General features: G+C 40.4%; 1 protein-coding gene across 1 annotated transcript; it reads left to right on the top strand.

Moving 5' to 3' along the window:
- Positions 1 to 1,672: 1,672 nt before the first annotated feature.
- LOC146449993 (uncharacterized) lies at positions 1,673 to 5,981 on the top strand. Its single transcript, XM_085100914.1, has one exon. The coding sequence runs from the start codon at positions 1,963 to 1,965 to the stop codon at positions 3,991 to 3,993; it is 2,031 nt and encodes a 676-aa protein (XP_084957040.1). The 5' UTR covers positions 1,673 to 1,962; the 3' UTR covers positions 3,994 to 5,981.
- The last annotated feature ends 9,029 nt before the right edge of the window (positions 5,982 to 15,010 follow it).

Raw genomic sequence — 15,010 nt, forward strand, 5'->3', positions numbered from 1 at the left:
TGGACTTGCGGTGAGGTGAGCAAGAAGAGGGTCACAACGGGAGTCCACCCCCCGTGGAGAGGTTGCACAGCCCACCCATCTTCGGGCAAATTCCCTGCTCGAAGCCAATTTGGGCCATTCGGGTGGGATAATGGACTTGCGGTGAGGTGAGCAGGAAGAGCGACACTACGAGAGTCCACCCCCCGTGGAGAAGTTGCACAGCCCACCCATCTTTGGACGAATTCCCTGCTCGAAGCCAATTCGAACCATTCGGGTGGGATAATCGACTTGCGGTGAGGTGAGCAAGGAGAGCGTAACAGCGAGAGTCCACCCCCCGTAGAAAAGTTGCACAGCCCACCCATCTTCGGGCGAATTCCCTGCTCGAAGCCAATTTGGGCCATTCGGGTAGGATAATGGACTTGCGGTGAGGTGAACAAGGAGAGCGTCACACCGAGAGTCCACCCCCCGTGGAAAAGTGGAAAAGCCCACCCATCTTCGGGCAAATTCCCTGCTCGAAGCCAAATCGGGCCATTTCGGTGGGATAATGGACTTGCGGTGAGGTGAGCAAGGAGAGCGTTTCACCGAGAGTCCACCCCCCGTAGAGAAGTTTCAGAGCCCACCCATCTTCGGGCGAATTCCGTGCTTAAAGACAATTCGAACCATTCGTGTGGGATAATGGACTTGCGGTGAGGTGAGAAATGGGGGCGTCACACCGAAAGTCCACCCCCGTAGAGAAGTTGCACAGCCCACCTATCTTCGGACGAATTTCCTGCTCAAAGCCAATTCGAACCATTCGTGTGGGATAATGGACTTGCGGTGAGGTGAGCAAGAAGAGGGTCACAACGGGAGTCCACCCCCCGTGGAGAGGTTGCACAGCCCACCCATCTTCGGGCAAATTCCCTGCTCGAAGCCAATTTGGGCCATTCGGGTGGGATAATGGACTTGCGGTGAGGTGAGCAGGAAGAGCGACACTACGAGAGTCCACCCCCCGTGGAGAAGTTGCACAGCCCACCCATCTTTGGACGAATTCCCTGCTCGAAGCCAATTCGAACCATTCGGGTGGGATAATCGACTTGCGGTGAGGTGAGCAAGGAGAGCGTAACAGCGAGAGTCCACCCCCCGTAGAAAAGTTGCACAGCCCACCCATCTTCGGGCGAATTCCCTGCTCGAAGCCAATTTGGGCCATTCGGGTAGGATAATGGACTTGCGGTGAGGTGAACAAGGAGAGCGTCACACCGAGAGTCCACCCCCCGTGGAAAAGTGGAAAAGCCCACCCATCTTCGGGCAAATTCCCTGCTCGAAGCCAAATCGGGCCATTTCGGTGGGATAATGGACTTGCGGTGAGGTGAGCAAGGAGAGCGTTTCACCGAGAGTCCACCCCCCGTAGAGAAGTTTCAGAGCCCACCCATCTTCGGGCGAATTCCGTGCTTAAAGACAATTCGAACCATTCGTGTGGGATAATGGACTTGCGGTGAGGTGAGAAATGGGGGCGTCACACCGAAAGTCCACCCCCGTAGAGAAGTTGCACAGCCCACCTATCTTCGGACGTTAGGGTTAGGTTTTAGGTTTTAGGTTTTAGGGTTAGGGTTAGGTTTTAGGTTAGGGTTAGGGTTAGGTTTTAGGGTTAGGTTAGGGTTAGGTTAGGGTTAGGGTTAGGTTAGGTTTAGGTTAGGGTTAGGGTTAGGTTTAGGGAGAGGACCCGTCCGGCCGAATTCATTTCTTTTTTAAAGGAATCTAAGGAAGGATCCTTCTTTGGGTGTGTTAGTCTGCGTGTATTCTTAAGTTGCTTTCTTTCTTTTTTCTCTTTTGCAGCAAGATTGATTGGTTCATGTAATAATTTTCAAGTATATAAAGACTGGTAAGGAGGCCTTTCTCAGATTGTCAACGAAACAGATTGCCGGCTACGTGGACAGGAGTCAATATAATTTTTTTTTGCATGTTATAGTTTAGCTTGCTATTTTGGGTGGAACTTTGATTGGCGAAATGGCTGTTCAGTTTGGCAATCTCAATGCAATAAGACGAGGAAAAGAATTGTTTTACTGTTTTTCCGAGGTCAAAAGCAAACTGTTTTTTAGTGTAGCGGAAGATCATTTATGTAATACACTGAATTTTCTGCAAATACAGACTTTAGTCTGTACAGAAGACGAGAACCGTTTTTTCTCCAGTCACCTTCCACCTCAAAATGGCCCTTTTAGATTAATAAGTGAACACAATTTATTACGTCTTCAAAGTAGCTATAGATTTCTATCGCATTTTTTGCAAACCTTTGAACCCCAAGTTCCTACTGTAACGGGCGACGTTTCAACAGGTTTTTCTCCGATAAAATCTCAAATACCTTGGAATTTTCAAAGTGAATTTGATCATACGCAAAATAACTGTTTAGACGACCAACCAGGGCCTTCCTCCAAAAATGACGATCTTGAAAGCGATGGCAGACACCTTGTGAATGTGGGTAGTAAACTGATTGGTTCTTCCGTAGAACCCGTCAGTGATGATGTAGTAACACAAGAAGCCTCTGACTCCTCTTGCAATGAAAGCAAAAAAGTTGCTTCCCTAAGTAGCGAGGAAATGTCACCCGAGCTCCTTTCAGACATCAAAGAAATACGAAGGTTTTATTCTTGCGAACTCAATTGTGACCGTGAAGGCAGTGCGTTGCAAAATGTGACTATTGACAAAATGATTGAAAGACTTTCTCGATTCATGTGGTATTTAAAAAACGTGAAAAAAGTCGATCCAAAATTTTCTTACTGTGCCGATGCGCAGATAATACAACAATTCTCAAATTACATGATGGATTCGCGTTCTGTAAAGGCAATAACTTGCAGTCGTTATATTTCCGCCTTCCTTAACGTGTTGAAAGTGCCATCAGTATCTAGTCAGATCAAAGATTGGACTGATTCAGTAGACAAAGTGAGGGCCATACAGAGACAGCTAGAACGCCTAGCACGGCGAGATAAAGTAGACGATTTGGCAAAAAAGCCTGCACTGGAAAAAGTGGTTTATAGCGAACTTTTAGAACTTTGCCGTGAATTAAAATGGGAAGTAAGCGAGAAAACTGGGTTGGACCAGGCAAGAAGTTGCATGAACTTATGTCTCCTACTGCTTTACTGTTCAGCTAACCCCGGGCGAGTTAAAGAATACATATCTTTGCGCATTTATGGCGGCCAAAACAGCGATGAGTGTAAGAATCAAAATTTTCTTTGCTTTAATCAAGACGGAACCACCATCTTGTATGAGGATGCTTACAAAACAAGACTCACTTATGGACCGAACAGAACAGATCTAACACCATTGACTTTTCTCACTAATTATTTGAAGATTTACTCCACTAAAATGAGAAACTTGCTTTTGGGGGGTAAAGAACATGATTTTTTGTTCGTCAATTCAAGAGGCGACCCCTTCACTCATGCTTCGTATACAAATTACGTGTCTTCGCTTTTCGAAAAATATTTTTCAATGAAGTTAACCACGGTCGATTTAAGAAAAGCAGTCGTAAATCATTTTTTGACTTTGCCCGGAAGTAACGATCCTGCGCTGAGAGAATCGTTTGCAACTTTAATGAAGCATTCCGTAAGGACGCAAAAGCGATTTTACGACGAACGTCCCTTGGCTCAGAAGAAAAGTAAGGCGCTAGATATGTTAAGCTCGACGGTTTCTCGAAGCCTTGACGAAGACGGTGTACTTATCTTGAGCGATGAAGACGAGGAAGGAAACATAGAATATCTTCCCATACCTGGCGATTTTGTTGCTTTAGTAGCGTCGAATTCTACTGAAAAATGTCCTGAAGTGTTCATTGGCAAAGTTTTAAGGTTATCGGAAGACCACAAAACAGCCTATCTAGCTGAGTATTCGGAGACTGAACCAGCAAAATTTAAACTCAATGCCGGTAAGAGTTTTAAAGAAGCTGTAAATGCATTGATTTATCCTATCGACCTCGTATACTTGCACTCTAACGGAATCTACGAGCTAAGAACACCGAAAATTGACATACATCGCCAAGTTCATAAGCAGTAAATGTTTTACAATGACTGAATAAGTTGAATAGTTTCTTGTGAGCGAAGTGTAAAGTACCTTTTTTGAATGTGGCAGGTAATCTATACCAAACAAGTTCATGGCTGAGATGACATATTGCGGCGAAGACCAAATGCTGTCACAAGTACTTAAAGAAATTGACCTCATCCCACAACTGTTCTTCGCGTTCATCGTCAGCAATGACAGAACAGTAATTTCCTTGAGTTCCGAAAGCTATTCTCGTTCAATTTCAACGAATTACTTGTCCTTCGCTAGTGATTTTTTCTCCGCGTTTCTTCGCAATAGCACTACATTTCGCATATGTAGCGTTTGCTTAAAACCGCACGGCCAAAATCAACTTTGTCTACCGAACAACTTCGATAAAGATTCTTTAGATTTACTTTTCAATATTTTGCAGTGGAATGTATGTGGCCCCCTATCTTTTTCTGAAAGTGACCTCGTATCTCTCGTACGGTTATGCGGTTTTTTACTTATAAGAACTGACATACTACACGCGTTTCTAGTTCAGTTGTTACCAGTCCGCGAAGTGAAGTTCTCAGAAAGTGGGCCAATATTTGTATATGAACTCTACAGAAACGGCTTTATGAAAATAGCCAAATTTTATTCGCAAGGTGTTTACCATCCAGACTTTTATAGCGTTTTACAAACCTGCACCAGTTATCGACAAGTCAAACGCAAGCTCCACAGCTTTCAACGCTTCGACAAGTTTGCGCGAAGGGACAAATTTCCGTCGGGAAGGTTCAGATTTTCGATTTGGGATGATAGCGACATTTAATATCCGTTCAAGCTGATATAAAGTGCTACTCAGCTAATATAAAGTTCAGCAAGGCAAAGTAAATAGCTTTATTGTGTCTTTTCGGGCGAGGGAAAGTTTTCCGAGTATTCTGTTTTGGCCTAAACCTTTTTGTAGGAAGTTTGTTTGGAAAACTTTTCGCCGCTCTTACATTTTCTCCTATTAGCAAGATGAAGTTTTTCGATTGTTACCGAGATGTTTTGGTATCCGTCCTGTAGCGTTGGAAACTTCAGCTTGAAAATAATGTATGTATGGCTAAATGAAAAGCGCCTGTGTAATTTCCTCTTCTTTTACTGCCGGATTATCATGGCCCGCCTCGATTAGCACTGCTATCTGCGGAGCCAGGGGATTAAGGATTTATTGACAAATAATAAAATATCGTTGTTGTTGCGCGATATATCTGCCTTTGACACTTATTTGTGTTGGTTTGTTCAGTGTTGCAAACAAAGCGTGATAGGTTTTCCGTTGTTCGTTTGGTCTACAAAGATTTTCTAGGTGTTCTGTTAATTTGTTGTAGACAGATTGTTTGAAAAATATTTAGCCACCTTAGTATAATCTTTCCTACTAGCAAGGTGAATTTTCCAATTGTTACAGGGATGTTTGTTACCCGTCCTGTGCGGTCGGAAACTTCAGCTTACTTTTAAGCATAGTATGATTTGATTTGTTGGAATGGGAAATGTTAACGTTCAACAGACGTGTTGCATAATTTGAAAGGTATAAGCATGTGAACAACTCAAGTTTCATTAAACGTTACTGTTTTGGTATATTTGATTGTTTTTTTTAATTTGATTGACCAATCCCCCCTTGGGGCTTTTCAGGGTCAATGTAGCCGCCTCTCACCCCACCCACCCAGACCAATGACGGCTTTAATCAGATAGACCATGACACCGAAATCCACGCCCTACTCTTTACGAACAGTGCCAAGGGTTCTTTAACTTCCCACAGATTATTATTAGGAACAAGTGTTGTGAGACGGGACGTACGGTTTACCGTCCTTATCCGAGAAGACTAGAAAGTCTAACAATTTGCAGATGTCATTACAAAGGCAACACTTTCCCCTCAGTCATTTAAGGACCCTGAGTGTTGGTCCAGCCGGGGTTTGAACCCAAGGCATACGTTCTGCGCATCGCGAGATACTCAGGTTTCCTATGGGTGGTGCCTACTAATGCAGGAATATTTTTGCGCGGTTTAAAAGTATACGGATAAAGCAGAACTTACCAAATGCTTTTGGTATCTCAAAATATAAAAAAAAAAGGGGGGGGGGGGGGGGTTAATCATGCATTTCTCAGAGATAATGAAGCTTCAATTTAGAAAAGAATCCCATACATAGGTTATTTTGGTTTAAGCCTATCTCCACCCAGTAGGCGACAGCTATCGAGCAAACACGAAAAAGAGAGAAGTGAGTGAGAGAAGCACAAGTTTGTGTATTGTAGAACAAACAGCGGCTTAACGTTTTTCCGTTAGCCGTAAACGCGAAGCTGAATCTCTCTATTAATGCTCAAATATCTCTGAAAAATGCGTGGTTACCCACAATTTTCTTTTTGGATCCCAATAGCCCTTGATAAGATCTGCTTTTCCCGCGAAGTCATAAACTGCACAAAAATACTTCGGTATTAGTAGGCATCGTCCTTAAACTATATTATTTACCATTGTCTTTAATATCCTTTTAATAAAACCTTGACAACCTCTCCCTCTATCTTTTGTCGTGTTAGGTGGGTGAGTGGGTGGATGGCGGGGGGGGGGGGGGAGGGAGGGGCTGTTTGTGCCAAGTTTTTTCTCAACCAGCTTAATCGAATTGTGTTTTAAAAAATCGGCCATCGGTAAGAGAGTTTATTTGTTTTAAAAATGCTGATTAAATGTCTCACTACCAAAAAGCATGATGTCATTTAAAAATAAAGAAGTTCATCGCAGGGCACCCAACGAGGGTTTGCTCCTAAATACATTGAAAACACTTTTTATCCAGAGTACTTTTAGATAACTAGAATTGCATTCTCAGCATCTGTTCCGGAATTCTAGGGGAACTTACGTCTTTTCGAAATTAAGAGAGATTCAGTACTCTTTTCCCGAAAATTTTAGAACACTTTCCTAACATTTTTAGCCGTCTTCAAGTAATAGAAAATTGGAGACATATATTTTGAACAGATATTTTGCAGAAGACAGTGGTTGGGTGCCCCTGTAGACTGTGAAAAGAAAGCTCGAAGATTTTCAAGCTTGTAATAAGGATTTAGAACCCTTGACATACTGAGATACTCCGAGTATCTGTGAAATTATGTATTGTTTACTCGAAAGACTAGCTGTTTCCTTTACAAATTAACAATTGAAATAGCTTAGAAAAAAAAAAATGAAAAGGAACCAGGCAGTATTTACTTTATTCAAGTGACATTACTGATAACAGAAAAAATAGTTTCTGTGTGTCTGGCAAGAACGTAACAATTCATTTTTTTCACTCAGTCTGTGCAATAGCTAACTGGTCTCTTTATGTACAATATTTTCCAGGAATAATTTAAAAATTAGGTTGAATAAGGAAGTTATTTCAAGAGAAACAAGAAGAAGCAATTTTATATAACTACCTGCAGTTATAATTAAATTAATTATATTAATATTATATTAATATTTATTAAATTATAGCCATATAATAGATAAAAGACAAGATAGTGAGCTATTATCTTGTTTTTTTTATTAGTTTTAATGTAGGGCTCCTATTCATAACAGAGTATTCTAAAGGGATTACCCTAGTTAAATAAAGGTTTACTACTTGCAGGTGAAAATTCAAAATCTTTATTATTTCATGCTCTGAACAGAGCTTTTCAACATAAAATATCAATGCAGACGCAAAAGGAGACCATATATACATGTATAGTTCAGTAGACCTACTCATCATATCTCAAGACTTACATGTGAAGCCATAAGCTGTATATTTCATTCTATCTGTCATTCACTACAAGTGCTACAAGCAGACGAAGAATCGACTAGAGCATACATCATTGAGGAACTTGGACTTCATCACGTGTAAAAAGCAGACATCTAACTGATATTCTCGGTGATCTTTTTACCCTCAACCATAAGCTGTGAATCATATAAAAAAATAATTGAACAATACAGTCAACTCCCGATAACTCGAATCTTCAAGGGAAATTGAAAAAGGTTCGAGTTATCGAGGGTAAAGTTAGCGATGGTTCGAGTTATCGGGAGTCGAGGTTTCTATTATGTCACCACGAAATAAAAGGATTATCTGAAGTAGCGAATTCGCGTTCGATTGATCTGGTTGGGGAATAGTTATAACTGGAATAAACGCTAGAAATCGTTTGCCTTGACAATCAGTGCTTCACAGTATCTAGAGTTTGACTTGAAGCAACATCCTAAGAATCATGGATAACTTAACTGAATCCACGAGGAATAAGATCGATCGAATGCAAGCTAAAAGTCAGCAAGATTTTACTAGAAACTTGAATTTAAAGGTCCATATTCCCGCTGTGCTTTGTCTACATCATATCATTGTTTTTAATAGTTAAACTATGTTGAAACTAGTTAAGATCTTACCTTACACTGAACTACGCTGCTGTACAAGATGGCGAATGAACCAGCCGCTGTACAATGACGTCATTATTATTATGGATCAATGAAAACTCTGACTGTACGATGTACAGTCAGTGTACTATTAAATCATTGAGTAGTTACACAGGTTTCCCAGCTTTTGCGTACAGGCTTTCAAATCATTTCACCAAATTTGGCACGAGTGTTTGGTTTCCAGGGAAACACATTGGAAAGCCAAGGACTGAGAACTAGCCAGAATTTTAAAGCATTGAGAAACATATATATCATCTCTATCACATATCACAATCTTGTTGAGTAATTTAAGCAGATTTGATCTATTATATATCCTCCGTATACAGTATCTTGTTTGTTCAGCGTTTTCTAATTTTTATTCAACATAGTTGAAGTACTCTATTTATCCAGAGCCGGCGAGTTCCGTTTTGATCATCTACAGTTTCCAGCATGGCGTTCACTCACATCAACGCACTAACACACTGTGACTTCAGAGTAGCGGTAAGTGGGTTTGTAGAACATTTATTAAGTGAACAATTCAACTACAAGAGCTTTTTTACATCCAACTTTATTCATTGTAGAGGCTAATTTTCGACTTAACGCATTCATTGAAAGGCAAAATTTAAACGCTACTTTATTTTCTTAGAAGTTTTCTTAGTGCCCCATTCACACCAAGGTTTAAACACGTTTAAAAGCTGTTTAGTTAAACAGTTAAAATTGTTTCGTTCATAAAAGCTGGTTTCGGCGATTTTTGTGGACTACAGATTTAGTACAAATGAAAGCAAGTTAAAGTTTACTTGCATCCTACGTCAAAGCGCACGGTTCAGCTTTCTCTCACCAATTTTCATTTTGTTAAACCTGGTGTAATTAAACATGCTTTGTTGGTGTGCATAGGGCTTAAGATAGTCCTTGTTCTCGTAACTTACTTATGCTAGAACAATTATTTTCCTAAATAACTTTAACGGCTTGTTTTTCTACGCACAAAAATAGAAGACTTTTCGACTGCGCTGCGAAAAGGCGACGATTGTATTTATCGCAAAAAAAAGGTGTGAAACTTGCACTCCGCCGCGTATTTAACCTACGATCAGGCGGGTTTTTTTTGTCTGGAAAAGGGGATGAAAAAACTTTTCCCCTCCTCTCCCAAACAAAAAGGCAAGAAGGACCACCTGATCGCAGGGTACAGCGTAGTCTAGTCTCAAAGTTTTCAATCTACGATTCAGCTTCGCGTTTACGGCTCACGCCAAACAGGAAACGTCAAGCCGCTGCTTGTTCTAAAATGCATAAACTTGTGTTTCTCTAACTCACCTCTCTCTTTTTCGTGTTTGCTCGATAGCTGTTGCCGACTGGGTGAAGATAAGCTTAAACCAAAAAAGCTTCATTTTTTTTTTCATCAAAGAGAAAACTTCAGCCGGCCTGGCGTTTGCCGTTTGCTGTAAAGGCGATGCTAAATCTCTCTAGTATTCGCTGACGGCCAACTTAGTTGAATTGGCCATCGCGTAAATATTATCGTGTAAAATAATTAATGGAGGTATTTGCAAAACTTCACAGGGTGCCAACGTTTATTTCTGTTTTCCTTGTTATTCAGTAAGGCCTTCGATAAGTGTTCGTCCGAATTTACCTTTCCATTTTTTTTTTCTCACGCAGATTTATCCAGATGGGCAGTCACTTTCTGAATCGTGCGAACTAAGTATTTTGCAATCAATGCTAGATCCGGAAGAAGCTTCCAAAAATCAACTTAACTTAAATACGTATAAGAACGAGCTTTCGAAATCTTTTCTTGGAGAGGGGGATCGGTTGACGGTGATTGCGTTTGACAAATCAAACGGTACTCCCTGTGCTATTGCGATGTTCAAGAAAAACACTTATGACCCTTCTCTTATGGAACCTCTACCCTTATTACAAATTCACAGCGGCATATTGCAGACAACCCGTAAAACTATTTGGGAATTAAGTTATTGTATTAGAAGCGTCGACAAAAAAGGAAAATGTCTAGGAGACATCTGCATCGCAACAGGTTTAGAAGCGCTGCATAATCTAAATTTAAACGCGCGACGCCAATATACCGTGAACGTATGGCTTCAATTGGCAGGCTGTTTTAAGAATAAATCGGCTCTAGGTCTTTATTTGTCGTACGGATTTGAAGTCGTCGCAATGTACCTTGGCTCCGTTTTAATGGTCCTTAAAGATTTAGATAATGTTTCGATCGATCGAGCAGTTCGCCTCGTAACACAGAAAACCGAAGCGACCTATTTACTACCAGTGTTAAAAGAAAGAGCCGATTTTCGCGTAAGTTCACCTGCCCACCAAACTCCAACTGTCCCCGCGGAAGAATCTGACGTCGCAGCCTCGCAAACAAGTACCATTACACAGGCCAGTGGTCCAACGGATGCTGGTGAGGAAATGTCTCAGGTAAAAAGACGCATCATAAATTCATATCAAACACTCGAAAGTGTGTTTCATCAGATATCCAAACACCTCGAAGTCGTTCAAAAAAACTCGGCTGCGCTTCGTTTTCTCAGCTTACTTCTTAGCCTTTGGATATCTGATGAAACACTCATCCTCGTGTTTGATATATTACTTCATCTGAGAACGATGATTATTCTAGAAAGTGACGCAGGCATACTCGGAAAAAAGAAATCCGAGTGCTCCTATCAGGAGTCGAACCTAAGACCTTCCGATTACTAGTTCGGATGCTCTACCACTGAGCTACAGGAGACTCGTGGGAGCTAAGGCCATTAAACTAGGTTCATGGGACAAACATCCTGCATACTGCAAGGATTTGAATGTCGAACGTGTGGGATATGAAAGGAATGTGATGGTATATTTCCAGCCTGGTGAATGAATGAGAATGATGATTATTCTAGAAAGTGACGTAAGCATACTCGGAAAAAAGAAATCCGAGTGCTCCTATCAGGAGCACTTCTTCTATAGCTAATTCGCGTAGCCCGCACTCCACGATTTCCAATAACCATAATATTCAATTCAGGTTCCTTGCGATGGTGTGTTTGTCATTATTCTCCTCAAAACTATGTATAACAAAACAATCATTTCATTCGGTTTTTCTGATATCCTAAATAATGGAATAATTGTTTAATATAGGAAAGTCCTTATCATGGTCATGTGTCTTAAAGTTGTTTCTCTCTGCCACCTTTCCAGGAAATAGAATCTCCACCGGAAGACGATGACGACAACGATGAGGAAGCTACATCTACACAGGACCATGGGAGTGAAGGGGCAGCTACCCGCGCCGCAGACGAAGAAACTCTACCAAAATCCATTCGGTTGGCTACAGGATGTCGGACACGTGCAGATTTCGCATTATATGTTTCTGATTTAAAATTTCGAACTTTCATAGAGTCCGCTCGATGCGAGAGTTCATTATCAGTTAGGCCTTCAATTTCAGATTCTACGGAAGCCGCTATGATTGAAAATATTTCTTCGATGATAACGCATCTAAGTGATCTGGAGACCTATCATGTCTTCTTACAAAATCTACAAATTGCGAAGCAAATCGATGTTTTAGGCCGCTCACGAAACGTGCACTGTCTAAGTGTGGCTTTTGATCTTGCTAACAATCGCGAAATCCACCTAAGTTACAACTACCTCAGAGAACTACTGACACTCTCATGGGCTGTTTACCGCTTTCCAGTTTTAAAGCAAGTCGATTTAACCTGGAGGCATGCCTTGCGCGTAATTCCCGAAGTCGCTTCGTTTTTGGACAACAAAATCACCAACGACAATAGCCTTCTCCCTTCGAATGTCCGCACAGCGCAAGATAGCCGTTACGAATCTGCTTATCTGCGATTATGTCTACAATATCCACCCGATGAAAATTTTGGGGATGGAGACGGGCTACCGAGTTTAAAAATAACTAAACTTCACGGTCTTTTTGTTCAAGATGAACCATGCCGAGACGAATCCATAACGAAGGTAGTGGGTAATCAATATCCCGAGCAATTTCGTATTTTTCATGGTGCTCTGACAACCTTTGTAGAGAAAAGAAGTCGGCTTTTAGGATACGACACACAAGAAGCACCGCGCGATCCGGGAAGAAGTGACTGTGATGTGGATCAGAGGTATTGGCGAGAGGGGCGTAATTTTTTAGAAACGCAGCTACGTCAAATAAGAGGTTCAATTGCCATCGATAACGCAAATATTCTCGCTGACTGCTACGGCGTCGACTTGTATGACCGATTATTAATAGACATTCGATCGGTTTTCGACAGCCAAAATCCTCCTTCAAATATTCAGCCGTCTCTGGGAAGGTTCGAAATAGCATCTCGTGCACTCGCAACAGGCTACGCTTTTCCCACTCCTCGCTACTTTTACAATGAGCAGTTACATGCAGCTTTTCAAACCGCAATCAGAGAAAGACGCGGGGCGTTTGGCAGGGAGGCTCCGTTTGTAAATCCTATTTTATGCAGAGAAGCGCGATACGCTCTAGAGAGGAGAAAACAGCGACAAAGGAGACATGCCTACGTAGAATAAGTGGCTCTAGCAAGTGAAATATTGATTCTAGAAAACAGCGCTAAAAATTCGGCATTTATTTTTATTTCAATATTCTTGGCTTAGTTTGATAGCCAGCTCTATAAGCTTTAATTTGATATAAGGGTGTAGGTATCTACAGTTTAAACCGGACTCGCTACATCGCTTAGACTCGAGACACCTCTGAAGGTATAAGGTAACCTTAAAAATAAAAAAACAAACTTTTTACATGACGGTCAATGGACACTTCGATTTTCATTTTAATTTGTCTGTCAAACAGAGTCGACTGTCGCTCAAATTATACAAAACAATCATCATCGCGTTGGAGAATGCAAGAGCTAGTAAAAAAAAACCCCAGCATTTCGACAGGTATGTAGCAAATAAAGTCATTTTAAATGCTATCTATTGCAAGTAGGATATTAGCGTTTGATTTCAATTAATTATTTTCTTTTGTTTTCTTTTTTCGCAGGAAGAATCACCTTTTTTCGGGACGCTTTTGCTGAAAATTCTTACTTCTCTTTACGAGCCTCTCTTGAAATAATTTATACTTACGCATCGTTTCGGAAAATATTCTACATCTATTTTTCGGTCGTTTTCCCCGCTAACAACAAACAACAAAACTTTATTTGATTAAAATAACAACAAGAATGGCTGGTCCCGCAAACAGTTATAAAACTAATCGCCGAGGGACAAGACGAATACGGGAACATTATTTTTACCAAAGTCAAAAGAGCTTATAAATACAGATATGGAGAAAAACAAAAAGGCTTAACGTAGTAACAGATTTAAAAGAATTTCCACTAGTTTAAACAATAAAAATAATAATAGTAGTAAATGGAACAGTTATTTAGGTAGTCCTGCATTTTTAATAACCATCGGGATTACAAAAACCTTAAAAAAAGTTTTAACGTTCACATTTTAACAGAAAATAGTTTTAAGCGTGGAAAATAAACGCGTTAGTTTCTGCACACCTTGCGTTTATTACTTTAATTTCTTAAGAGTTTTATCTTTATTATCCTCGCGAGGTTTTTGTTAGCGACGGACTGTAAGCTTGAAAATAATTATTATCGTTAAACATAAAAACTGCACGGGTCATAAAAGCTATCTTCAGAGGTCTCCTGTACAATTTCTAAAAGGCTGTACAAGAGACATAAACCTGGAAAATGGACAAAATGTTTTAAAGTTGCATACTGACGGGTCCTTAAAATTCCACAAATCACAAGACTCATCTTGGCAACGACATACATTTTTGCATTCTTTTCAGTGATTTTTTTTTCTGCTGTAAGGCTATATATTTGTAATCTCATTTTTCGAAATAATTGAGGTCCAACGATCGCCGGGTCGACCAATGCGAAAACGAACATCTATTGATAAGACACGTGACGTAAGGGCAATTCTGAAGAGTTTTATGTGGTACGTAAACGCAAACTCTTTGGTCCCCTAACACCACAGCATATTAAAGACTTGGTTATTGCCAAATACGGGAAGGACATGTATATCACACGTTTTTATTTACTAGTAATACGGAAAGGACATGTTCCTGAAATATAATAATTATTAAATTAAATGGTAAAAAGTTTTTGTGTGCAAATTTGTCTCACTCATTTCCGATCGCCACGACCACTAAACAGGAACGCACTGCGATGAAGTATTTTCCAATGAGGACACCGTGACGTAAGGGCAATTCTGAAGAGGTTTATGTCGTAAGACAGACGGAAATTTTCGGCCTCTTATTCCCCAAGAGATTAAAGACCTTGTTATTGCGTAAGACGGAAAGGACATGTTCCTGAAATATAATAATTATTAAATTAAATGGTAAAAAGTTTTTGTGTGCAAATTTACAAGTAAGACAATTTTTTTTATTTTCCATTACTTTTAATTCCATTCCTACTTTTTCCATTTTTTTAAAATCAATCACAAGTATAACTTCTATTATATTCTTTTCGATTCCATTCTATTGCTAATTGTATCTAAATTATAAGTGAAATGTATATGAACCATAACGAAAAGGTTTATGTTGTACTTAAAAGGAAACTTTTTGTCTCACTCATTTCCCAGGATATCACGGAGTGTTTTCCGATGCGAAAAAATGTAATCCAATGATAGGACACCCAGACGTTATGGCAATGCCCTCGGCAAGAAAGCAAGAACAAGGAATAATCCACATTCAAATAT

The sequence above is a fragment of the Pavona decussata genome, unplaced genomic scaffold (genome assembly GCF_977016875.1).
Source record: "Pavona decussata unplaced genomic scaffold, jaPavDecu1.1 SCAFFOLD_524, whole genome shotgun sequence".
NCBI lineage: Eukaryota > Metazoa > Cnidaria > Anthozoa > Scleractinia > Agariciidae > Pavona > Pavona decussata.

Excerpts from the sequence above, each read along its gene's own strand:
- LOC146449993 (XM_085100914.1), top strand. The coding sequence starts at position 1,963 with ATGGCTGTTCAGTTTGGCAATCTCAATGCAATAAGACGAGGAAAAGAA.